Source organism: Pezoporus occidentalis, unplaced genomic scaffold (genome assembly GCF_034315485.1).
Source record: "Pezoporus occidentalis ecotype Australia unplaced genomic scaffold, CSIRO_AGI_Poc_V1 ctg12, whole genome shotgun sequence".
Lineage (NCBI taxonomy): Eukaryota > Metazoa > Chordata > Aves > Psittaciformes > Psittacidae > Pezoporus > Pezoporus occidentalis.
In genome coordinates, this window is record NW_026912994.1 from 8,521,211 (window position 1) to 8,547,437 (window position 26,227).

The 26,227-nt window shown below is 37.4% G+C and overlaps 1 protein-coding gene across 4 annotated transcripts in view; it reads right to left on the bottom strand.

Annotated features, from left to right (window-relative positions):
- PTPN4 (protein tyrosine phosphatase non-receptor type 4) overlaps positions 1-26,227 on the bottom strand; it is a 107,787-nt gene that overhangs the window by 58,234 nt on the left and 23,326 nt on the right. For 3 of the 4 annotated variants that reach the window (XR_009962471.1, XM_062607155.1, XM_062607153.1), the window contains 2 exons: positions 9,721-9,875; positions 3,045-3,152 (listed from right to left, as the gene is read on the bottom strand). Coding sequence is in view for 3 of the 4 variants with exons in the window: in XM_062607155.1 (XP_062463139.1) it covers positions 3,045-3,152; positions 9,721-9,858 (246 nt within the window). In the remaining variant the exon portion in view is untranslated. Of the gene's footprint in view, positions 1-3,044; positions 3,153-9,720; positions 9,876-26,227 lie in introns of those variants that run through there. The other variant, XM_062607154.1, reaches the window with a different exon arrangement.

Here is a 26,227-nt window from a genome sequence, read left to right on the forward strand (position 1 = left end):
TTAACTATGTCCAGGGATGGTGACACCACCACTCCCTGGGCAGCCTGTTCCAATACTTGACAACTGTTTTGGTGAAGAAATTTGTCCTAATATCCAATCTAAACCTCCCCTGGAACAACTCAGAAGTGCCTCTCCTATAAATACTGTTCAATTCCTCATCCTTGCAATGCAAGCTCACAGGCCTCTGGAAACAGTTATACAGCCACAGTTCCTATGAAGTGACAGAGACCTAATCCTGTATGGCATGTAACTACCTCACCTTTATCACAGGGCTTTTTTTGATTTTTTTTTCATGTGAGGGGGAGAAGGAAGCAAACACACAGAGGTACCTGAGCTATCTGACAGACACTATAGGTCTGAAGTTAATTATGAGACATTCTATACATTAGGAACAAGAAGTAATGATGACTAGATCTAAATGCATTATCCTTGTAGAGAATGTCTTAAGAGAGACCGAAGAGGCTGTTTGATACATCTTAAAGAGTGTGATTATGTCAAAGAGAAAATCTCAAACAGGATCAATTAACTTGTAAGACTGCATGTAAAGGCTTAATAAAGGACCCTCCCACCAGCAATACACATGAATATTATATAAGAATCTTTCAAACCATAGTGAATGATACTTGAGTATCTTTAAGCAAGGGGTCATGACCCAATATATCTGATAAATGCACAGATACGACTGATAATCCTTGGATTTATATTTTTCTTTTTTGTGAGAAGTACTGTTGGAGATTACAGTTAATCCGTAAAACCTGAAACTGAAATGCCTAGCAGAAAAGCCTGTATTTACATTTCTTTCTGGTTGTAAAGATAGAATCATACGCCTGTCAAAGTCCCTCTGGATGGCATCATTTCCATCCAGAATGTTGACCACACCACACAGTTTGGTGTTATTGGCTCCTACTCACTCAATCCCACTGCACCCCTATTCCAACTATATACCAGTACCTCCTTCTTGGCATTGCTCCAGGCACCCAGCGGCCAAGACCCTAGCCAAATATTCTACTCCTGCTGTACACAGCTTTGTTGCACTGACTTTTACTGTGATATTAATATTATACAAAAAAAAAAAAAAAAAAAAAAAGCTTGTGCAGTTTATGACATCCATGTTTAGGCACAATGATAGAGGTTTCACACTCAATTAGCAGAATCCTCTTTCCCCCATCACCTTTATCGGCTGACATATTGGCTGCATCTTGGCAATATTCTGCTGTGTTATTTCAGAATTAACTAGAATATTTGTCAATCTAATCTGGTTTCTTTGTCCAAATGAACTGAGTGTAAACAGATACTAATGAAAAAAAAAGGAATTAGTCAAACCCATAAATACTTCATGACTAATATTCATACTAATATTCATTATATTTCTATTTCTCCAACACATTGTTGTCACGTCAACTAGATATGTGCTAAAAAGCCAAAATATTTATTAGTTAAAGAATACTAAACCTTTAAAGCATGTTCTTATATCAAGAGCTCTGAAGTCATTCTTCTTTTGGACTAACTATTTCCCAGATCCTTCTATTACAGTGTTGTGTTCAGCTGCTTCCAGACAGATAAACTAAAAAAACCCACAGCTTAGACATCTAAGCTTTGAAAACTCAGCTAAATGAGAAACACTACAAACTTCTCAATGTTGAGTGAAATAGAGTGATACTCAATTACATACTTCTTAAGCAAAGCTGAAAAATAATTCAGCCTTTTCTAGAGCATGCCTATGTCTTTTCAGCCTGGAAACAAAGTTTAGAATACAAAGATGAAATGAGGCCTGTCTGCCAATGTCTTAACAGATCTAGCCACAAAATTACAGCAGGAAACTTTGTAAAGTATCTACCACCATGCTATATGTCTCTGCTCATTTTAATAATGTTACCAGAATGTAGAAAGATAATATAATTATGAATAATTTGCTCTAGAGAAGAAAGAAATGGGCAAGTAGTTCACTATTTTGGCAGAAAAATCATGGCAGTATTATGATTTCTTGATTCCTATGCTACATTAAAAAAAGGCATTAAAAATAGGTAAAAGAAAAAACCCAACCTTTTAGTAAGACAAAAAAAAAACCACTATTCCTTCTATTTAGAACAGTCTCTCTTGATGGTAAAACAACAGTAGATGAAATCTGCTCTTACTAAAGAAAGTTGAACTATTTTCTGAAATTCACCTTAGTTACTGAATGATCACAATGTGTCACTTATCTCTACAGATCACATTCTGCACCATTTGTGAACAAAAATGACTTCTGACATACAAGTTGGGAGATAAATTTAGAACCCATCACTGACAAACACACATAATAGGAATTGATAAGGAACTGTATTACAAAGAATAATACTTAGTTAAATTGCACTTTATAACAAGTATTGATCATTTGACATCTACAAAAGAACTTCCTACTTCCTGCTTGGGAAGTATTCTTCAAGCAATCATGATCTCAGCCCTACAGCTATAACTATTGCAATGAACATTACAGCTAGATCTGTTAATTTCTACTGGTGATTTACGAAGTTTCAGTCCTATGAAATTTCCTTTCAATTGAAGCACATCAATTATCATAAATACTCAGTTTCAAAGGAGTCCCTTTTTCTGTTAAATTGATGAGATGACAGGCTTTGTCACAGTGGACTATATGCAACACTACTGAAAGAGCTACAAGGTATCTGGACTAGAAACAAAAACACCATACAGATCAATATAAACTCCCCGTATAATTAAAAAAAAAAGTTACTATTTCTTATGCCAACAGAGAATGATTATGCAGTTTAGTAAACAGGTACAATAAAACAAGCAATATCCTTTTAATGCAATATTTCATAAGCACAGATCTCAACATTTTACTCCAAACGCGCAAATTTGTAACTATTCACATTTAGTTTTATCACAGCTACAAGGTGATACTGACCAACTCAAATAACACAGTTGGAAAAGATGGCACCCATGGCTTTAAACCCACGGACTCTATTTAATTCTCTTTACAATGACACAGAGCACAGAATGTAATTATGATTTATAAAAATGTATTTATAAAACAGTCAACTTACAGGGTTATCAGTAGATTCATCAGCCAACTGTAAACCAAAGTAATCTCTCTCTGTCAAATCTAGATGCTTGAAGACTACATCCAACAGAACTTGTCCCTGATCATGTTTCTGCAGAGAAAAAATACACGTATATTTTAATTAACAAATATATAATTGGACACAAAGACTTCAGGCAAGCAGAACACATAAACATTCTTTCAGATGTGCTCTAGCAGCCTATATTTTAAATATCACAAAGCATACCCCAGGATATTTTTAAATGAGCTTCATCTCACTTTCTGAAACATATGTAAGGAATTATTATTTTTCCTCTTTGCCATTTTCTGACAGTAAGAATTTCTCACTTCTCAGCTAGCTACGTGATTATTCCTGAAAGCCATTCAGTAGCCAAATCTTCTGATATTTAAAAAGAGTACTGAAGAAAAAAAAAAAAGCCTCAGAAAATAAAAAGGCTAGAATGTGACAAAGAACTTCGCAGGCTTTTTTGGGTCACTGAATTTGAAAGTACAGGTTTGTACAAGTTAGTCTTACCTATTTCACCTGAAAATCTATTCCTGAATCTAAATGAACAAAATGTTTCCGAAGTTAAATGGTATAGACAGGTGAAGCAGCCAAATATCTAACTGAGAGATAGCCAAATTTGAGATCCTCAGGACAGTGAGAAGAGCGTGCAGCAAGCTCACTGCCCTGGGCTTCAAAAGAGCAGACTTTGGCCTCTTCAGGAGCCTGCTTCAGAAGGTTCCATGGGATATAGCCCTAGAGGGCAGGGGGGCCCGACTCTTGGTTGATATTCAAGGATCACCTGCTACAAGCTCAGGAGTGTTGCATCCCAGCTAGAAGGAAGTGCAGCAGGAGGGCCAGGAGACCTCCTTGGATGGATAAGGAGCTCCTGAGGAAAATTCAAATGAAAAAAGAGGTTTATAATAAGTGGAAGCAAGGACAGGTGGCATTGGAAGAGTACAGGGATGTTGTCCGGGAAGCTAGGGACCAGGTTAGGAAAGCTAAGGCCCAGTTGGAATTAAACTTGGCTAGGGGTATTAAGACATTTTTAAGGTTTTTAAACAAAAAAAAAAAACCCTGCTGTTCTGCTCCCAAACAGAGCAGAACTTCACTTCTCAAAGAGATTATACAACAGTTTACTTTCATAGCTGTTAAAACAGAAGTATGTAACTAAAAGGTCAAAGGAAGGTTGCAAGAATTTCATTGGTATCCTATATGAGAAAAATCTAGAAAACACTTTAGTTGTTTGCTAACATCTAAGAGCATCCTAACAAAACTCATCTTCCTGTTTAGCTGAAATTACACTGAGGTTGAGTAAACTATGAAAGCTAAAAAGGCTAAAAACTCCAAGAAGCTTGATAATTCATTTCACAATGGAATAGAAAATAGATATAAGAAATTATGCTTGAAATTATTCCAGCAGGACAATAATAAGCAGAGCTCTGTATGTTTTAAGTGGAAATTACATAAGGCATATATTTCAGGTCCTCTATAAATTTGGCTAAGTTAAAAGTGATCTAAGAAGTGCTATATTTACTATAAAAAAACATACAGAGAAAATTTCTCGATGATTAATGAAATGAGCAGCCTGCAGGAGCACCATAGTTAAAAAGTTCACTACTGAAAGATTTATTTTCTAGTAACTAAAAACAAGGTAAAAAAACCCAAACAGATGTTAACATAGTAAATACACAACAGTATAAATGCATAAGGCAATTTTAATATACAATCCAAAAATACTCACTTTCATTTTTACTAAATGACGGATTTCTGATATATTTTGAAATCAACCCGTAATTAGTACAAATTTCCCAGCAAATAAAACTAATTTTAAAATAACACAGCAACACTAATTGCTTCTTGGCATTTTCCTCATTTAGATATAAATCAGAACTCAATGAACTTATGATGGTAACTGTCAGAAAATGGGAGATATGTGGAACGCAAGCTTAGGCTTACATTTACTACAGCTGACATGTTACTTCTTCAAATAACATGCAGATATCAATTCTGTAGCTTTTTTCCAATCTAAACCTGAGAATTTATACTGTTGCTTAAGTATCTGAATAGATGCTTCCTAACAAACAATTTGGAACTTGTTGACCGGTTTGGATTTAGTAATTCAGAACGTCATTTCACGACTGCAAAGAAGGTATTTCTCCTGTAACAGAGCAGCAAATTAGGTAAGAGAAGACTAGTTTCAACATGAAGCATTTGTTTCGATCACAGTGTTTTACTCTCAGTGCAAAATAAAGATAAGCATCTCGTAAAACCAGACCTCAGTTTAACCCATCTCTGATATTTATATAATGATGTTACAGCTTGCCAGAGCAGAAGGTCACAATCCTACTTGTCATGAAAGGTCCAGAATACTTGTAATACTATCATAACTATTAAATAGCTGCTATAAATTATAAAAAGTATGATAACAAGTTTCTATTTTTGCCTTTATATATTTATATATACATGAAAGTAAAACCCATAAATGTGGATAAACATAAAAAGAAACTTGCCTTATTTCTACAGATAAGTTAAACATTAGTATTTCCTCTTAAAACAGGGAATAACAGGTAAATAGATGAAAAACAGGAACTATCTAACATTAAATTGCAGTAGTTAGATACAAAACATCAACTTTTTTTTGTATTATACCTTATTTACTGGATTGCTCTTATCTCAACCCATGGGACTTACATTCTTTTGATTCTCCTCCCCATCCCTCCAGGAGCATGGCATGGGGATGAAGGTAGAGAGTGAGAGAGTGGCTGCACAGTTCTGAGTTACTGGCTGGGCTTAAATTTAAACCACGACAGTTGGAATGTTAGAATGCTATGTGTACTTCTTATTAGTCATTGCTGGAGGCAAAATGTCGAACAAATTTTGGTCTTTCAAAACAAATTTGACATCAGCACTAGACATCAATATATTAACTGCACTTTTTGAAGTATCTATCATCTACTGGCTAACATCTGGTACACTGGATATATACACATTCATTTCTAATTGCAAAATGATTGTTAGCTGCTTACCCATGTTTGAAAATTTAGGAAAACATCTGTAGTTATATAGCTTTAATGCCTGCTTACCAACTACCACCATCTTCCCTATTTATCTTACAATATTTCAGTTTTGTTGCTGGCCTACAGAACTGGCCACATCCACAGCAAACATTTGGAGCTACTGCTGCTGCGTGAGTCCAAACAAATCTGGACTTCTGATGACAGGGATGACAGGTCTCAAGCTTTTCTGAAGGAGGTCAAACAGCTCTGTTGCTCACAGGTCTGTGGGAGGCTTGCTTCTTCACTAGTGGAAATACTGGAACCTCTCACAGCTCAACACAGTATTTGTGTTGCAGCTCAAGCAAGTACATCCCCCAAAAGCCAGCGCTGCACTACTGTCTCCTTTCATTCTACAGCGTACATTAGCTTTCCAGAAAGTTATCCTATTTTAAATAAACGTGTACAAGCAGGCTTTTATTTGTTTTCCTCAGAAAAAAAAAAAACAAAAAACCCAACCCCAAAACACCCGCAAAACGCAACTAAGTAATAATGGAGATTGAATTATTGAATTTTTTCTCTTCTAAAATTAAAGGAGGGTTGGTGTAGAGGGTTTTTTACAGATTTAGTGATCTCCATATCATGTACTGGCTTTGGGGGAATACAGTTAAGTCAGCCTGCACAGAAAAGATACAATTTGAGGTATTGAAACAATTAATTAAAACCAATTAAAGCAATTTGATCTTGAAGAAGCAGGTTTATGGTAATGCAAATCATCCTGATCACATTATTAACTCAAATCAGTCTCACTGATTCCAGCTCCACGTTCTACAGAATATGCTTTTCAGGGCTGAAGTAAGAGTATGCTTCATTTGCTAAGCAGAGCATTTTACAGAAAGAATTTCTACTCTTCAAACATATGCACAGGTAGTTCAAACTGATTCTTCCGCCTGCAGCCAAAATAACCTCTTCCTGCCTGCAGTCCACAGGGATTATTTGATTTGATTTGTTATTCCCTACGCTATGTAAGTCTTAGCACAAAGAGAATGCCTATTTTGCAGATCAATGGAAAGGGCTGGTTGAAATGTGAACTTAGAACATGTCACAAATTATCAAGAGACGTTGTCTGTGATCAGTACTTTGCTGCTGGAGAAGAAAGAGCATTTGAGTACATTTTTATTAATATGGCACTGCATACTCTGGATGATTAAGCTTTACAATCATTAGCATACGGAATACCTATATAGCAATCACCAGGAGAAAAAACCTTGCTAATTTATTTGATGTTATCTTTGTTCTTCGTATTTTGAAAACAATTCCATAAATATTTATTGCCAAGTACTGTGTCAACCACAATAAAGTAAAACACAGCTATAAAACCTGAAAACCTATATACCATGTAGGTTAGCATACATCTGCTATAATTGAATACTTTATTATTCCCTATTTCTGTAAAAAAACAGATTAAGGCTAAGACACAAGATCAAAATCTTGAGCACCAAGGAACTTTTTATTCCCTAAACTCAGTTTTAATTGCCAAACTTGCAGGCTGATCTGTATAAGCAGTAAAGCGTGATCCATGTAACTAAAATATTTAGTACACTAGGGAGGTGGTGAGAACATATTATATAATTTTTTCTTGGGAGACAGAGAACAGACATCTGAGGATTTATAACTGGTGGTTCTACTCTACACAGGGGCTAGCATTTTCTAACATACAGCTTTTGAGCAGCTAGATCAAAAAGAAGCATAACCTCCCATACCTATTGTACAACAATTATTTTTTATTTTAGCCAACTCTTACAAACAAATAAACCCCTGCAAGATAGATACTTTAATGGAAAACTCATGCACCTGAAAGCAAAGTACACAGCATTTACAATTTCTCATGCACTTGTAATGCTTTGTCTCCAACTATATTCTCCACATACTACTTTTTGGCGGGCTGTACGGACTGGGAAACTGTTAGCAAGGATGAGAAGGTTAAGAGAAGTAGACTATTGCAGAGAAAAAGATAAAAGGGACTTAGGAGAAATTATCCCAGAAAGAAAATGAGGCTTCATGTTAACAAACGGTCTATTTTCAGCCATCCAGAGAGTAGATATGCCTTGAAAACTGAGATTTAGCTCTCTTCCTCTTGTTGCATTTTCACAGAACCACAGAATGGTTTGTGTTGGATGGGACCTTAAACACCATATAGTTCCAGCCCCCCTGCTATAGGCAGAGACACCTTTCACTAAACCAAGTTGCTTAAAGCCCCGTCCAACCTGGCCTTGAACACTGCCACAGATAAGCAGCCACAGCTCCTTTGGGCAACCTGTTCCAGTGTCTCACCACCCTCATAATGAAGAATTTTTCCCTAATATCTCATCTAAGTCTCCCATCTGTCATCTTAAAGCCATTCCGCCTTGTCCTGTCACTACATGCCCTTGTAAAAAGACCCTCTCTAGCTCTCTTGTAGGCCACCCTTTACCTACTGTAAGGCTGCTATAAGGTCTTCCTTGAGCCTCTTCTCTTTTTCTTCCCTTCTTTTTCTTCTAGTATGTACGTGTGCAAGCATGCCTGCCTCAACACAACTTCCCCTCCTGTTCTGTACTTAACACTATTTTGGAAGTCAAGCTGTAGCCATATGAACACAACTCTCTCACACAGTTCCATGGCCTTATAGGGTATCTAACTACTGCTTCACTCCATTAAGTTCAATTTTCTCTTCAAAAACCTAAAATCACACCACCTGTAACTTCCATCACCACATCATTCAACCTTTCTCCATGTAAGTCGTCAATGCTGTTTATCTTATAAAGTAAAAGATGAGTTCTCCTGAACCAGGACACCCCACAGCTTCTTTCGTGCTGAGTCCTGGTTCTTCTCACACAAACATCACTTTAAATGCTTTAATGTTATCTTCTGAGGTCTTTGGCTGCTGTTCCTAGGGATATTTCCTCAAGAATTTAAAAGAAATGGTTGCACAAAACTATGAACTTTTTAATTTTAAATCCTTATCAAGGATTATAGATTAGAAAATCTTATTAATAACCCGTTCTAAATTCCAGGCTCTTATGTGTAAGTTATTCAGTCTTCCCAGTAACAGTCCTCAGCATTCACCAACTAGCTTCCTGTTTTTTTTTTCTGCCATCCTCAACACTGAGTTAGAAGATGGTAAGTTTAAATGAGGGAAATCATAGGACAAGAATATAATCTGAGAAAAGCAAAAAGCAAAGAGATACTTTAAGATGACAGTCATAACCAAATATAACCACATACATGACTGAACATAATTAGATATACAGTCATGAGAAGAGTTACCACTACACCTTACTCATGCTCAAAATGCAAAAACTGGAATGGAGCAAAACAAAAGCTTGCTTCTCATTCAACTCAGTGGCACAACTGCCCTCCATTTCCACTCTATGATTTCAGTCCATGAAGAGAATTGCTAGAAATAAATAACTCTTTGTATAATAAATTTTGAAATGAAACTGTGTTAGTATTATAGAGGATGCCAGAATGACTAAGTTCACAGTGATTTAGTATATATGTGTGCAAGCATGACTGTCTGAACACAACTTCCCCTCCTATTCTTTACTTAACACTATTTTAAAAGTCAAACTCTAGCCATACAAATCCAGCAAAGGTCAGCAAGCTCAGTGATACCAATCTGCAGTAAGCAAATTACTTACATTAACTCTGAAAGCTTGTACAGTGTTATCCAGGAGAAGAATGTTGCAGACCACCTCCGTATGCTGCCTGTCTCTTGCCAGCTCAGATGCTCGTACATTGTAGGTTCTGCCAGCAGGCAATCGGAAACGTGCGGTCATTACTGTCCACACAGGGTCTTTAGGCAAAACAAATAGAGAATTAAAGAAGATCAAAAAATGCAAATGCAAGAATGTCATACTACAAGGAAACATCAATACACAGCAGGTCCATTGTGAAAAACTCTATTACAGACAAAGGAAAAATGAGTACTAAATTCAGGGTATCCAATAACAAAACAGTGTCTTACAAATTTTGACACAACCTTATTCCAAAATATTTAGTCCTTTATTTTCTGCTGACTGTCAACCTCCTCCTTATTTTAAGGTTGTTTTGTGGTCTTGGAGTTTTGTTTTTTTTATGGGTCTGGGGTTTTTAGGGGTGGGTTGGTTTTTTATTTTTGTACTTCAAAAAGCACTGTAACTGACAGGTATCATGGCTACAAGGCATCAATTAAATAATTCACTTCAGTACAAAACAGACACCCCCCCCCCTCCCCACCTAATGCTTCCACCAAAACACTTTATAGGGAAAAAGTATGAATAAAACAGCAAATACACCAACATGCAGATGCATTATTCTGCAAAGCCTGTGCATTCACTGGGTAATCATTAGACATGAGAATACACAGCAGTAACAAAAACACCAGCATTGCTTTTTTCCCCCCTTTTTAAATTGTAAAATGCATATATAAAGATTTGTCAAACTACTGAACGTTCCATCTACATAACTTTGATTGGATTTACATATCTAGTTTGGGAGCACAAGTGATTCTTACTCTCCAAATAAGGAGCCGTGACCAATACAAGTCTACATCCTCCTCTAAGTGCTGATAAATAGAATGTTAAGAATTGAAATGTGACGTTTGCTTTACAAAACTCAGATTCTAATGATTACCATGCAACCCCCGTCCAGCAAAGTACTTACGTGAACACCTGATGCTACTGGCCCTATCCAACGATACTTGTTAGTTTCTTAAATACCTCACAGGATCAGGGCTTGTAATTCACTTAATTACACATTCAGCAAACTATTTCTACATCCTCTGACAAGGGCGTAAGCAAACAAGAGTTTCATCACTTAGGTAGAGAACATACTGAGATAGAAAATTTAAATACTTTAAGAAGTAGAAAAATAAAGCAGGTACTCTCAAAACTGAGCAAATTTAGCAGGGGGCAGCAAACATCCCAGCAGTGATTAGAGCATTTGCCTGGATCATAGAAGGCATCTGTGATCCAATGCACACAAGTGAATAGGGATAACAAGTAAAAGATCAATCCCTTCCTAAATAGCTGATGGCTTAGATATGTAGGCCTCTGTGGGAAAGTGGAAGACCAAGATCCAAGCTGCCAGTATCAGGAAGGCCTGGGACTCTGCGGTGTAACCTTCTTCCCACTGCCCGCAGCCAACTTCCTAAGCAACTGCCCAAAAAATCCCTGAGGTATTTTGCTTTCCTAGAGCATACCTTCAGCTCTTTCAGCATGACCACACATCTCAGACATTAAAACAAATAATCTTTTTTACAATAATCCACCCTTGCAAAACGTTTCAGTTTTGACTTAACCAGCATTTTCAGATTGAAAGTACTTCTTTTCTTATCGGACAGCTTTTTTTTTTTTTTTGGCTATTTAGTCACTCTGGCTTCAGAACTTCAATGCTGTATTCACATAGAATAACAGCAAGTTTATTTTTGTTTTGCTAAACTAACACGACAAACTGAGAAAGGATAAAGACACCAGATAAACCCACCAGCTGTACGCTAAACTCACAACTTTCGCTTAATAATAATGACAAATTGTGTTGCAAATATTGAAACTCCAAAGTAAAGCCTAACAAGAAAGTACATGTCTGACAGCTCCTCATGAAGAGGCTGCTTCAGCTATGCCTTCTATACGTCTTCAGAAGGCAGAAGAAAACCTTTAACAGAAGAATAGGAACTGAACCTCTATACCAGTGACGCAAGGCAACAACATAACTTTTCACAAAATATTTTGTCACACAGACATAAACGTGTCAATTGCTTTATTAACCATAATGGCATAAAGATCAGCAATGATGCTACACAATTAACGACTACAGCCAACACTTTAGAGTGGTCCAATAATCCACAATTTTGCAGCAGAAAAAACCCTCTTGTTAAAAGCCACCATGCTTTAAGGGGAAAAAAAGACAAATCTTACTACCTTTGCTTTCCGTTCTCTTCCTATTTTTGTCTGACTTGCTGATAAAGACCAACAGTATTTCTTCCTTCCTCATTACTGCCTGAAGCTAGACAGAACGTTTCTCAGTTTGAAACTGAGCAACAAATTCATAAGAGCTAGCAAGAAGGAAATCAGCCCTCAGTGATGCTCAAAATCTTTTAATACCAAACAGCCATTCTCCATGTCCTTCAATAGACACAACCTGCACACCCAGCAAGGTTCCTGTTATAACACAGATGATCTTCACTCTAACCAAAACCATTGAAAAGTTGCAGACTGTAATTCAGGTCTTTGTGTACATAAATTACACTGTCAAATTCAAGGAAGAAGGCACTGTATTATGAGTTTGCTAAGGAAACAGGACCAGCTATAGTGGGTCAGAACACCAGTTCATCCAGCTCACGGACCTGAAGAGCAATGCCTTCTCACTCTCTTTAAGGAAGGAAGAAACAAACAGAACACACATAAAGATTTTTTCCTCACATACTCATCTTATACTCCAGGTCCCACATATGAGTATGTAGTAGCCTGAACTACCACCTCAAAGTAGAAAAGTTTCTTTCATGAAACTATGAGGCTTTTGCAGCAGTTTTACAACTAAGTATAATAACTGAAATCCTGAAATACTTCTACAAAATGTAAATATAACAGCCATGATAGTAACAGAGAGTAAGGTGAGAGAAGACAGGCTACTTTCCACAAACCACAAAGTTACTCTTTCCCCCTATGTCAGAAAAGTAACTATGGGAGTATGTAGGGATTACATTAAAATGCCTCTCAAACTGCTCCTCCTTCTAAGATCTGCCAGATTACATGTAACTGCTTTGTGGCCAACCATGTGTATACAACCCATATTTAAACCTCTATCACCATATGTACGTAACAAAAAGGATGTAGCTGTTAATAACAGGCTCTGCAATTACTGGTCGTATTGTGACACCTGTTTTACAACATAATTGGTCCTGAATGGTATCCGTATCATCTTTACTACTCCTTCCTCCCAGAAATACATGCCCCATGAACACAGACAGTATTGTTTCTTCTGACCAAGTATTGCCGTTCTTGTTGTATGTTTTCAAAACATACAAAACATAGCAAAACAGTGAGATGGGTAGCTATTGCTTATGAGGTTACAGATCATAAGTATCTGATTTCCCAGCAAATACTGACATAAAATGTCATAAAATGACAAAACTGATAAAAATTCAGCCACCCTGGTTGCAGAATTCTGCAACAAAAATACATTATAGCTAAAGTTAGTATGGAAGTAATAAAGGACTGCCCTGAGCTCCAAAATAAAACAAGCAGTCCCAAAAGAAATAAAGACAAAAGCTGGGATGCAAGCCCAAAAAAATTGACAACTGCTTTAAAAAGCAAGGTATTACTCCGTGTGCACACCCATTTAATGGACAGTACCATGGCCATGTAGGCTAAAATCACTGGAATTAACAATCCAAAGTACCTGATGCTGCAGCAACTGGAGAAGGACAGAACTCGCACAATGAACACCATTTACCTCTCAACTGTGTGAAGGGCCTAAACCTAACCTAAGCTCAGGTTTCAAGTGATGAAGCAATTCCAGGGAGTGTTCCCTACTGAAGGGCAGAACGTTCCTGCAATACTGGCTTGGTTAGGGCATTAAAGAACATACAGAAGCTTCATGAGTGAATTTTCGGCATTTTCTATTCTTTTATGTAAACTTATACCATAAAACAACAATTTGCTTGGGCTTACAATAAACTAACCATTTAAGCAGCTTAATAAATAAGCAGGTGGTTAAGAAGGTAATTACCTGAAAATTAATTTATCCAAGAGAGCAATCAATTCACTGACTTGAAGTAAAGAGTTCTTTCAAAGAGTTTGCATCACGTACAACTGTACAACCACCTCAGCACAGTACAGTATGCACATGTCTGTGCAAGGACATGAGAAATTTCATTTTTCAAAGCTGATCTAAAGCAGCTAAGAAGCTAATGCACTGGCAGATCTCCATTTGTTTAGAAGCTGCTATTTTCACAACCCGGAAAGCATGGATTTCCAGTGCAGCCCAACTCCTGATTTGGGTCCAACACAGTACATGAATTTCCTACAAGAGGAATGAATTTTCCTAAAGCAGGCCAGACTCTTAGAAAGCCCACATCCTTATAACATGATGTAGCTTGAATACATTAAATAGACTGCAGGCCCCATGTTTACTAAATTATCTAATCTAATTAGGAGACAATTTTTAAGGTTTAAACAGAGTAGTACAACACACTGCATTCAAAAGAAACACTGAGTTATATCTAGAGCCCATCTTCGTATACATTTACTGAAAACACATTAGTGAAACTAACTTTTTTAACCAAGACCAGTTTGAAAATGCTAAACATTAGCTGATTGTGCACTATTTTGAGGGAAATGGACATTAGTCCAACAAATGAATATTCAAATTCTTTGTCTTTCAAAAATTTGTTCTGAAAGCTTTCAGCAATTCCAATGTAGCACACAGCTTCAGAACATTCCTTACAAATAAAATCAGAGCAGAAATTCATTTTCATTTAAGTTAATCAACCCATGCACTACAGTCCTAATATCATTCCAACGATTCATACTTCATTCATTACTTCCTGCTTTCTGCTGACCAAACAATAGAAAGTATCCATAATTGTTGAAAGCTGATACTGTGAACTTTGGGTCATTCCACTTTGTTGTCACTGGGTTCAAAGGATCAAGCTAGACTTCAAGACAGGCAACAGCATCATTAATGATTTTGGCCTCTATCAAAATCTGCATATTCTTTTATAAGTTTACTTATGATCTGTAATATATAAATTAATCAAATTCATTCTGCTGAAGGAAAATAATATACTCTGGAAAGCTCTCATATGGTCACTTACTAAACTCTTCCTAACACTTTCAGCGGAAAACAGGGACATTACATTTGTCCCATTGATGAACTGGGACAGTTACAGTGACTGCACAACATAACTACAAGCAACTCCTTCAGTGCTACTATATTCCCAAGAAGTTGTCAAAATAGAGCAAGGATACAAGGAGACACTTGGAAGTTTGGAAGATGAAGTTTCCAACACCTCAGCAGCTTCTCTTCACTGGCGGGCAAGCAGACTGTGCTCTCATTAGCTCAGGTACATGCATGGGGCTGGCAGCTCTGGAATTCAAGCTCACTCTCATCAGCCAGGGCTTCCTGCACCCTTCTTTAGAGCATGGTCCTGAGCAGCCTCCATGCTTCATAAGCAAAACTGGTACAAGAAACTTATCTAATCTCCAGCTGCTTTTATGCATTCCCTCCAGACTTCTATTATTCACACATACTCTGAGCTGCTTGATTAAATCCCTCACAGATGCAAGAAATATAATACACCTAAAGAAACTCCTATCTGCAAGTACCTCACCCTTGAGAGCAATAAAGAGCAACTCACATGCCCTCAAAACGTCCACAGTCTCACCTACATTTCAATGAACGAGCTACTCTTACATCCTCCTTTTCCACATCCTCAATCCTCAGCCACATGAAGAGACAAATCTAACACAAAAAGCATTAATTCCTAAAGCACATCTGAAAATTTTGGGCCCCTTGGGTGTATGGCTGCCATCACTGCACTGCTATATGACCACTTCAGCGACGAACAGCAAACAAACATGTGAATGCTCCATCCCTGGCAGTGTTCAAGACCAGGTTGGACAAGGCCTTGGGTGATATGATTTCGCATAAGGTGTCCCTGCCTACGGCAGGGGGGTTGGAGCTAGATGATCTTAAGGTCCTTTCCAACCCTAACGATTCTATGATTCTATGTGCACCACATTAGCAGCAGCAGCCCAAGCTCCTGGAATAATCAGCATAGGACGTAAAACGGTAAAGCTAGCAGGGATAAAAAAAATCTAACGTAAGGAAAAAAAAAAAAAGGAAGCAGACCAAACCCCGTGGAAGGGCAGATAGCTGAAGCAGTTGGAAAAGGATAAACCCACAGGAAAAAGAAAAAGAGCACTGTTTAAATATCACAAAACAGTGAATTTAACTATCCTTCTGTATTTTAAAAATATTGTAAATTAAACAAATACATAAATTAATTGATAAGATAGAAAACCTCCTTGTTTCCTAGTATATATTAGACTGTCAGCTGATTTGAAAGTGTTTATCATGTGTAAAAATTACTTTGAATAACACAGAAGTTTTCCAAGTCAGTTCTACCTCCAGTATCTTAAATAAAAATTTTAAATAAATTTTTCATTAAAAGGAAATTCTGACTCCCATATAACTCTAAGATTAGGAAGCCTAAATATTTACAGACCAGAAGAAAAAAAAGTTGAAATCAGCACAAGTTCAGACAAACTAAAACCAGAAACATCAGATGATAACAAATTAGTACTTTATATCTTACTTAAGAAAGGTGGGGAGGGGAAGACAACAATGACACAAAACAAACACCCAAGTCCCCAGACTTATTCCTACAGTTTTCCTCAAAAGTATGAAGCAGTAACTAAATTTGATTCCCCTTTGCTGTAGGCCTCCAAAAGAGATATCTTTACCTATTAAAGAAGGGCATTACAGTCCCCTACAGGCCCAGCAGAAACTAAAAGCTCTTTAGTATCTAAAAGGAGCCTGGTTATCTTCAAGCCTTTAATGACAATTTACAACTGGCTATAGCTAGAATAACCTAGTACAGCACTTTCAGGACACTAATTAACAACAGCTCTGAACTTGAGTAACAGCCTGACTACACATGCAAGGAAATGTAGTATGTGAGAATTAGGTTTTGATTTCAGCTTTTCTCGTCAACAAACAGGTAGCCAAATAGAAAAAAGAAAATAAGCAAATAACAACTGCTGGTCTTCAACAACTGTATACAACTACGCAGGTCAAACAGGGGTAACGCACCAAATGCTGAAAAGCCACATGTTCTAATTTTGCGTGACTATAAATGAACACAAATCTCACATCCTGTATGCCCTACAAGCCTCAACCGCAATTATCTGAAGAAAACACCAACAGAAAACATACCAATGGAGAATATCTGTGAGCTAGCTATTAGCCACCTAAGCACCCACAGATCAATACTGTTGCACACAACAGGATCTTCAAAACCAGAGCAACTAGTTGAATTAGCAGCTTTAGGTCCAGCCACAGCATCTGTATTGTGAAGCCTTTGTAGCTGAAGGCAGTCTGAATTGAAGACAAAATGGCAAAATTCAGAAAAAAGGTTTTATTCTACTCATAGCAAACTTCAAGTTGAATTTTGGCTCCCACTAGAACTGAAGTATTAGACAGAGGGAGGAAAGTTGTCAGTTTATATTCTGTTCAGAGTTTCTAAACCTGAGCCAAATTATCTTCAATAGACTTAAACACAGCAGATGCTAATTCTAAGGCTGAATACAACCAACTGGACCTTTTCCATCAAAGTTAGTTCTTAATCAGAAATACCATTTCCATAAAATAGAAATTTTCATGTAGAAAATTTCAGTTTTGCCAAAAAAGACCAATTTTCCACTGGAAACACTAAAATAATGCCTGTCTGGCTACCTGCCTGGAAAATTCTTGTCAACTTCACTTCCTTATCCAACAGAAAACAAATCAAGGGAAGTCTTCTAGCAGCGCTGCCCAGAGAAGTGACCTCACTCCACCGGTGCCCCTGGCTCTCTGCCACCCTGCCTTGCACTCCTTTACCAAGCACCCTGATACTCGGCCTCTCCCCAGCTTTTTGGCCTTGGAGTATGAGAGAGGAGCAGGTCACCTCTTCGGTTGCTGTTGGGATGCACACTAGAGAGAGACCCCAGAGAACATCCAAGGACTAGAACTATACGCTCTCTGCACAAGGAGAGAGCAGCTTTGCTGATGGACCTGCCCAGGAGTGAAAGAATCATCCTAGTCGTACCATCCTGAATGTTAAGGTCTCCTTTTATTTATTTATTTATTATTAAGAGTGCTCACATTTTTGTTACTTCAGCTTAGCTTAGTTATTTTCCTGATTTGCTGCTGCCTCCTCTCAAAGATCTTCTTTACAGGAAATAATTTCCAGTTACAAGCCAGCTCAAGAGGACTAGAAGTTCAAAATTATTTGACTGAATCTGGCAATGAAGATATCACTCATGTTCAAATGATTAAGCGGTTAAATCTGATAATCATTCACCTGCAGTGAAATAAAAAAAAGAAAATAAACCACAGTTTTGTGGGTTTAGCTTCTTTACCAGAGGATCTGAAACAAGTCTGAGCTCCTCAGATTTATACATTGTACAAACCTACTTTGTTAAAGGATCATTTCCAAAGATCTTGACCAGAGAACAACAGGACAGTTTTATCTGTATCTCTTAAAAAAAGGCAAACTTAAAGCCAAACCAAATTTTTTTCCAAAATTGTGGCAACCTCAACAGTGGCACCCTGTCAGAGCTTATGACATGATTAATCATTTAGGCCTGACTGCAGGCTCTAATGCACTTCATACATTCTGAGTTTTGCAAATTGTTAAACCACGATCAGTTTTGTACATAAACGAGTAAGAGGAGAGATTACCTTCATATGTATTCCTAAGAGTTATCGAAAAATGTGTTTCCTTCTTTTGCATTTCCTTCTTTTGAAATTAAACTGACAAACTTACAGAAGCAGCTGTTAAAAAAAAAAAAAAAGTATTGGAAGGAAACACAATGCAACATAATGCAATGGAGACAAGACCCAAACTTACAGGAAAGGTTTATAATTCTTACATGGGTTGATCAAAGTAGACTTCTGAAAAATGCTTTCAAGTTTTATTTTTTTGTTGAATATGGCTGTTTTCTTCCTTATAGCTTTCTTCTTTATAGAATAACAGTAATACTTGGAACTTGCCACAATATTAACAAAAATAGCAGATGTTATTAATAGTGTCAAAAGCAACATCACACTTTCAAAGCTAACTATGAATATAATGCCAAAAAAATAAAACTCCCTGTATTCCCACATCCAAAAAGGTACAAAGTTGCAGCTATACAACTGGAACAAGCATAAAACCTAGAAAGAAGGAATTTTTTAATGCACTACAGCACTAAAATGAAATCATACCATGTTACCCAAACAAAACTAAAATTTACTGACATACTCTGTACTTACATATTATTCATCTCAACCCACCTAACTAAATCTCAGGCCTTAATCAGAAGTTAGATTCCTTTTACTACCATAATAATGAAATATTTTCTAGGTACAATGTGTATGTTTTCTATAGAAAAACATTTAGTATCATTGTACTTAATAAAACATCTCACTGGGAAAAGTTATCTGGCCGTGTGGCTTGGAGCTGAAAACTTCCGAAATCAGCTGCCATTCAGAATCAGCAAGAAACTTTCAATACTCTTGGTTTGAGATTAATTAATTCAATTATTCTGGTATTTAGGGTATTTATTTTTAGTAGGAAAATAACTTCTACAATATCCTCTAAAGCATTCATGTCCAGGAAAACAACAGAGGATTTAATGCTTCTTTATCATATTGGCTCAGTTCAGGATGAAGTTTCACGTTCACTGAAAAAGCAGGCATACAACCATGTTACAAGCCAGTTAACTAAAAATAAAGCAATAAAAGAAACATCACAGCTCCAGCTGGAATAAAACATTGCTGAGAAGGACAAATGAATACACACATGCAGAGTTGGTGCGTGCTGAATTTAAAGAGCAACAGGCTATTAAAAGAAGAAAGGACCACAAAATGATAAAAGATTATTTATAGGTTTAATGTCACATTGCTATTTATAACACTGTTATTTATGGTTTCTCTCATGTATTGACCACTTTTAAGCATGAACAAAACCCTGAATGCAATTTAATCACCTGCATAACACAGGGTCTCCACTTTCAGTGGCTTACTTCTCGGCTGTTCATTAGAACTTTCATCTGGCCAAATAGATTTCCGGATAGGAGCCCAACACATACCTTCTGCCACAAACCAGTACGGGAGGAACCCATCACTCCTAATGATACTGTGACAGTAATCAAATTACCTCTTATTTGTCTTTGAAGAAAAAAACCACCACAAAAACAACAACAAAAACAACAGAGTTCTGGTAAGCACCTGTTAAAACATGCTCTCTGCCACTAAAACTCTAAGATGGTTCAAATCCCCATCCCCAGGCTCTTCACCATGTTGTAGGCTGCATACACAGTTACCACACTCCAGCTGAGAGGCTGGGGGTGAGTTTGGTTTTTGGCTTTTTCCCCCCACCAAGAATATAAATACCAACCTGAATTTAGCCCACACCCCAGTGCAGAAGTCCACATGTCATCACAGCAAAACTTCTCAAACTTCTGGTATGAAAGATGAGACCAATTTTGTTTCAAACAAAGCCTAATTCTAAGAAAACCATACTAAAAGAGATGGTTTATGTATCTAGTCACTAAACTTTTGAAACAAATCAACATTTCCACTGTATTGTCTATAAGTGGCACCTAATTCATAATTTAATTCATAATCAAATAATGCAACCATAAAAGTTGCTCTCAAAAGAAGTCTTAATCAAGTGATTAATTCAGCTTTAGATGTCACAATGAAGTTCACACTGCTTGTGCAAAAAAATAATGTTAAAAATGAACATGATACTTTACTGCTCAACTGCTCACGGGAGAGACTGGCATGTCCTAGCTTTTAACAATCTTTCCCCACTGTTTTAAAAATAAGGATGTAGCATTCTTTTTCTCTTTGAAGCCTAATTGATTTAAGAGCCTTCTATGCAAACTAATTCCAACATACAGCAGCTTTGCAAATGCTCAGCAAAAGAATCATTTGGTTAGTACTTTCCACTGTATTGCAGTTAACAGATACTATTGTAAGTGAACAAAAGCAGTTATAATCCCCAGGCTGTTAGAAACCAGAAGTCTGCATGGCTGTTCCATCTTCACTGCAGTCAGTTCACTTGGCTCCTCTGTGCAAGTGCTAAAAGCTCCTGAGACCCACCACCTCTGCTGAGCAAGGTACTGTGCAAGGCAGCAGGACTGAACGACAGATTTTAAACAACTCCCTCAGTGCTCTCTGTTCTGCTTTGATTCCACTGAAAAAAAATACTTTGAAGACTAAGGAACGGTTATGCTGAATGTCTATATGCTTCAAATTCCTAACAAGTATTTGAAGCATGTGTTAGTCTACAAAATCCTGACAGTGGAAACCTAACACAGGGCTTAGTGAGCTTGTTTTTACCTATGCTGGCATGCTACCAATTCCAGAAAGGGATTTCATAGTCAAAATAAAAAAGGTAATGTTAATCTTCAAGAAGAAAACAAACTTATCCACAATACCACAATTTCCAAAAGCATATAAGGAGCATACATTTTAAGTAGCTGATCTGCAATGATGGCTTAAGTAACAGTCACAGTATAAAACTCACCCTGCTGCTATATTTGTTATTTCTAGAGAAGGGAGGAAATTTTATCTCCAAAGCTATTTGAGGAGCATTGCAGTAAGACAAGTCAATTACTTTTATGATAGCAGACCTTTAATATTTAAAAATTCAGTACAAGCTATTATGCAAGCAGCTGTCACTTAGTCAAAACCCCTATCAAAACGGTTTAACTCCCCACAGTTAAAACTAAGCATGCTATGATGCTGCAGTTCATAAATCTAGGAAGTAACTACTTCCTCAGGTGTAATGTCTCAGGTGTAATGCAAAGATCCATGCTGAACACAGTGGAAGACCTAATAAGAAGGCATATTTCTGCCCACCGCTGCAGTTCTCAAGGATTGGTTATGTACCAAGTGACCCAGTGTGCACTGGTATGTGGAGACATGGACCTCTGACAAACAAATCCTGAAATTCCTGCAAGACTGTGGAGTCAAAAAGATTCAAGTCTTTTGAAAGAAATGATAAAATAAAGTGTCCTTAATGAGAAAAAGGTTTGCAGAATGTACCCAAGCTTCCCAGCTTCTTGTCCTTCTGGTGAAGGTGAGGATCAAAGTTTTTGCAATTGTCTATAAAAATAGTCAAAGGGAAGCTGCCAACAAGTCAAGTCATCGCTTCCTTAAATACCTTTCCTTTGAGGCTATCATTGAACACTTTTTCTGCTCAACTGCCAAGCAGTCAACATTTCAGGACAGATTCATTTCCCTTTTCTAAAAGGGAACAGGAGCTACTGGGGGGGGGGGGGGGGGGGGGGGGGGGGGTACAAACAAACCACAAACAAAAAAAAAAAAAAAAAAAAAAAAAACAAAACAAAACAAACCAAAATCCCAAACCCCTCTGAAAACAGAACAAAAGTGAGCATCTGTGCAGATTCTCTCTCTGAACAATGCCATGTGCAGAGACTATTAACGGTAGAAGGAATACCAAAGAAGAATTCAACTTGGTGTCAGCCATTTCAAAATTAAGGACAGTCCTTGCATCACTTCAGCTCAGATCAGGTATGATTAGTAACCACTAGTGCTGACTTGCACAAATGAGAAATTGTGCCTGTAAGATCAGTTCAGTATGCAAATCTCAAAAACAATGTATGAACCAAGTTTTATGAAGACTTTTAGTTTCCCAAAAGCTCTAGAAGAGCTTACTCTTTTATTCAAAGGAAAATGCAGTCCTAAACTTTCCTGTTACAATTCTTGCTTATATTCACAGTTCATGAAGTCACAATAAAAGGCAATGGCTTTTATACTCAAAAGGTATCAGCACAGGCTTGCAGAGAAATGAAAATAAGTTACAATAATGGATGTTTAAGTTACTTTCATGAATACTATTTCAGACAACAAAAATTCCTATCATGTTGGTAATATAAACAAGAAAATCTTCTCAATATATTTTCTCATCTTCTAAAGACAGATACAGTCTCTCTTAGGAGAATCATTCTTCTACGAATATTTAACTTCAAACGCAAGATTTGTTGTCTTAGCCAGCACATATAATCCTCTCTGAAATAAATAATAGGTAACAGTGGACAGTGGGTATAGTACATTGTTAAGTTTATGTTTTTAGACTTTTAAACATGGCTATTAATAGCCCTTTAAAAATCATTAGGCATCATTAGGCAATTTAAATAAATTACTAATTAAGTAATCCTAAAATAGCCTGGCTCTTGTTCCTGTTGTTTTCCCTGGAAACACAGGTACAAACATGGGTCAGATTCACAAATGAGCTGATAGTTACAGAATCACAGTTTGATGCGGTGAAGCTACAAAGATAATTACTTATTAATGAAACTATCACTTCTGTACCAATCCCCTCCCCTTCAAGCGCTCTAGATGTCCTCCACATCCCTTCTTAGCTTCTTAAGGCTCTAAGAGTCTGCTTTCTAACTGTTTCACCCTTCTCTTTGCTACTCCATGCCCTACTCCTTTGGGATGGGTGCAGAAGATGGAACAGCAACAGAAATTACCAAAATGTCCCCCAAACCCACAGAAAACCAAACATGTACCACCCAAAAGAAAGAAAAACAGCCTGTAGCCAAGAGACAAGAACCATGCCCAAGACAAGAACCTGCTCCCAAGCCTGAGAGAGACGCTGGGTAAGGTACATCTAGTCAGAGCAACGCCTGCTGAGATGCTTTCCACAAAGTTATGAAAGGAAGGGATAGATGGCACCATAATCACCTATACAGCATTACAAAAAATCATTGAAAGGCTTTTAAAATTTCATGTATCTTAATGCAAGGTACAGAAAGATTCCCACACCATGCACAGTCAAGTAATTTCTCCGTAATAGTCTCCCAGATGCAAAAATTCTGAGTTAATTCTGGGTTTCAGAACTTTGCCCTGCCTCATCTTTTTATCATCTTCACCAACAGGAAAAATTCAGTGCCTGTATTCTTAGGGACAACCTCCTTCAAAAACAAGACTTTCAGGAGAAGAGAAAACCCTGCAGGAAAACTGATTAAGTTTATCCTCAACATGCATAAACATGTTGACAGTGACACAATACAGCTTTCCAGCAGCTAAGTTTTCCAACAAATAAAAAGAGAAAAAAACCTTACAGCCTCTATTGAGTGTGACAAGGCACTCTGAAGATAGATTACATTAATTTTTTCTTTAAAGTGAAATTATTGTATAAAACACATTGAGAAGGAACAGTCTAACAAGACACAAACTAATCTGTGAAGATGGCTTTAACAGGTGATGAGCTCTTCGAGTCAGCATACCTGCACTGCTCCTCTTGGGCATTATGCTTAAAAACTCTTTTCATTCATGTGCCTTTGTAATCAGGCGAACTCACTCTCTTACGTCCTCTTCTTTAGGCACTGTTTTATAACTAAACTGCTGCCTTCTGCGTTACGTGACAGAAAGTAAAACTTCTACCTCATATAGAGCACCACTATTTTTTCCCTTGGGGGCAAAGCCACAATATCATAAAAAATTTGGCTATTATGCGACTTCTTTTATTAGAAGGCAACAACAGTAATACTTCCTTGGACTTATTCCAACAGTTTTTTCTTTATCTAGAATTCATATCCTTAAAAAAAGAATAGGCTAAGCTAAAAACCTAGTTAGCTAACAGCTAAACTATATTATCTTAGAAGTGAAGTTTATTTATATTGTCTATGAAAAATATTATTCTTCCCAATTGCTGTAAAGATAGTCTCTCAAGGGTTAGGTAAGAAAATTTCATGAGTCTTGCATTTAATACCACTATAAAGGATAAAACCAAATGCTCTTTCATTGCTGTTGATGATTATTTTAGTTCATTTTTCCATGCTGCATTAACACTACCATAACATTATTAAAAAGTTTGTTACTTTAGTCTATTAGTGTTTTACAAGTACACAGTTCAACATTACTGAAGCACTCCTGAAGACATCATCTGTAATATCCCAGAACTAAAAAGCTAAAGAAGAAGGACATATGGCAGGATACGGAATGTGCATGTTAACAAAGAAACCAGTAACTGGGTTCTTGCGTTTTCCAGTGTCTATTCACGTACGCTTTCCCCAGCCAGCAGCTGTGCAGCACAGCCCAGTTTCCCTGGAAGGAGCTGCAGAAGCCACAGGTAAAAGCACGAAGAGTGTCATTTTGCAAAGTCAAGTCTCTCTGCACAGCGGTACATGCTCAACTGAGAGCACAAAGCTCTTCCTCACACTCTGACAGATGTTCAGAAGAGGTATTTTCCCAAAATGAAGGCACTAGTTATCACACAAGCAATAGCCACATTCACTGATGGGATGAGATTAATTTCTTTCTAAACAGCAAGATGTTCTCATCAGAATATCACAGACCACATTCAGTTCTTCTGGGGGGCCAAAGTCTTTCACTAAAAGAAGAACTTTAAATAGGGGCTTTAGGAAATTCAGTATTTCCAAAAACACAGCGGTAAACTGAGTCAGCAACAAGCTTCATTGTAACAAAAGATGTAGGAGAAAATCCAAAATAGTAAGGCTCATGAAGATTCAGAATGCCAAGCCAAAATAAAAAAAACAAACACTTAGCTTGGTTTTCCCAGTTAAGTCCTTCCTGATATAATTAGAGGATCCGTGACTTAGACAAACAAGCTTGCTGTATTACAAAAAGGCAAAAAACTTCAACCCATGAAACGCAGAATAAACCTGGAGCATATAGAAACTGCATACTTTGATAGCATATGAAGGAGAACTAAATAATTACATTAGTACTATGATCATGGGGAGTATTTTAGTCAACAAAGTCCTGATTACCATTTCTGAATTCCAGCTGCCATACCAGCATTAGCAGTACTTCAGAACAAGTACACTTCAGCAAGCATCTGTTGCTATGGGCTGGCAAATACTGACTTGTCATTTAGATAAAACCATGCACTTGCTGAGGTGGGCAGCCAATGTCAGATTTCAACAATCTCTGAACTGTCAGCAAACAAACAACATTCTGGTCCACCATGAAATTGTTGATACCTTCTGTGGAAAGATGTGACAACTGCATACAATTTATTCCCTACATCACAGGAAGGAAAACCCAGTGACCCATAACTGGAAATGGTTTGCTGCCTCCAAGAAGTTGCAAGGGGAGTAGAAACATACAGCCTGATGGGTCCTTTTACAATCCAGTAAAGGTTTGAGAAGTTTCAGCTTTGTCCAATGCTCTTCTTTGAAGTCAGTGCTAGATGGTCCAAAACTGGAGTCTGTGAAGCCAGAGAGCAAGAGATGCAGTTCCAGCTGGATCACTCAATTACTGAATTGAGGCTGCCAGGAACATTACCCACCACTTGTGAAACAGCAGGTAGCCTGTGCTGTGTACCATGCCACTCCTTAAGTGTTTGTTGATGGTGGGGTGGCTCAGAAGGCAAGCAGAAGAATAGTGAGAGCTGAAGAACACTCAGATATTCAGAGG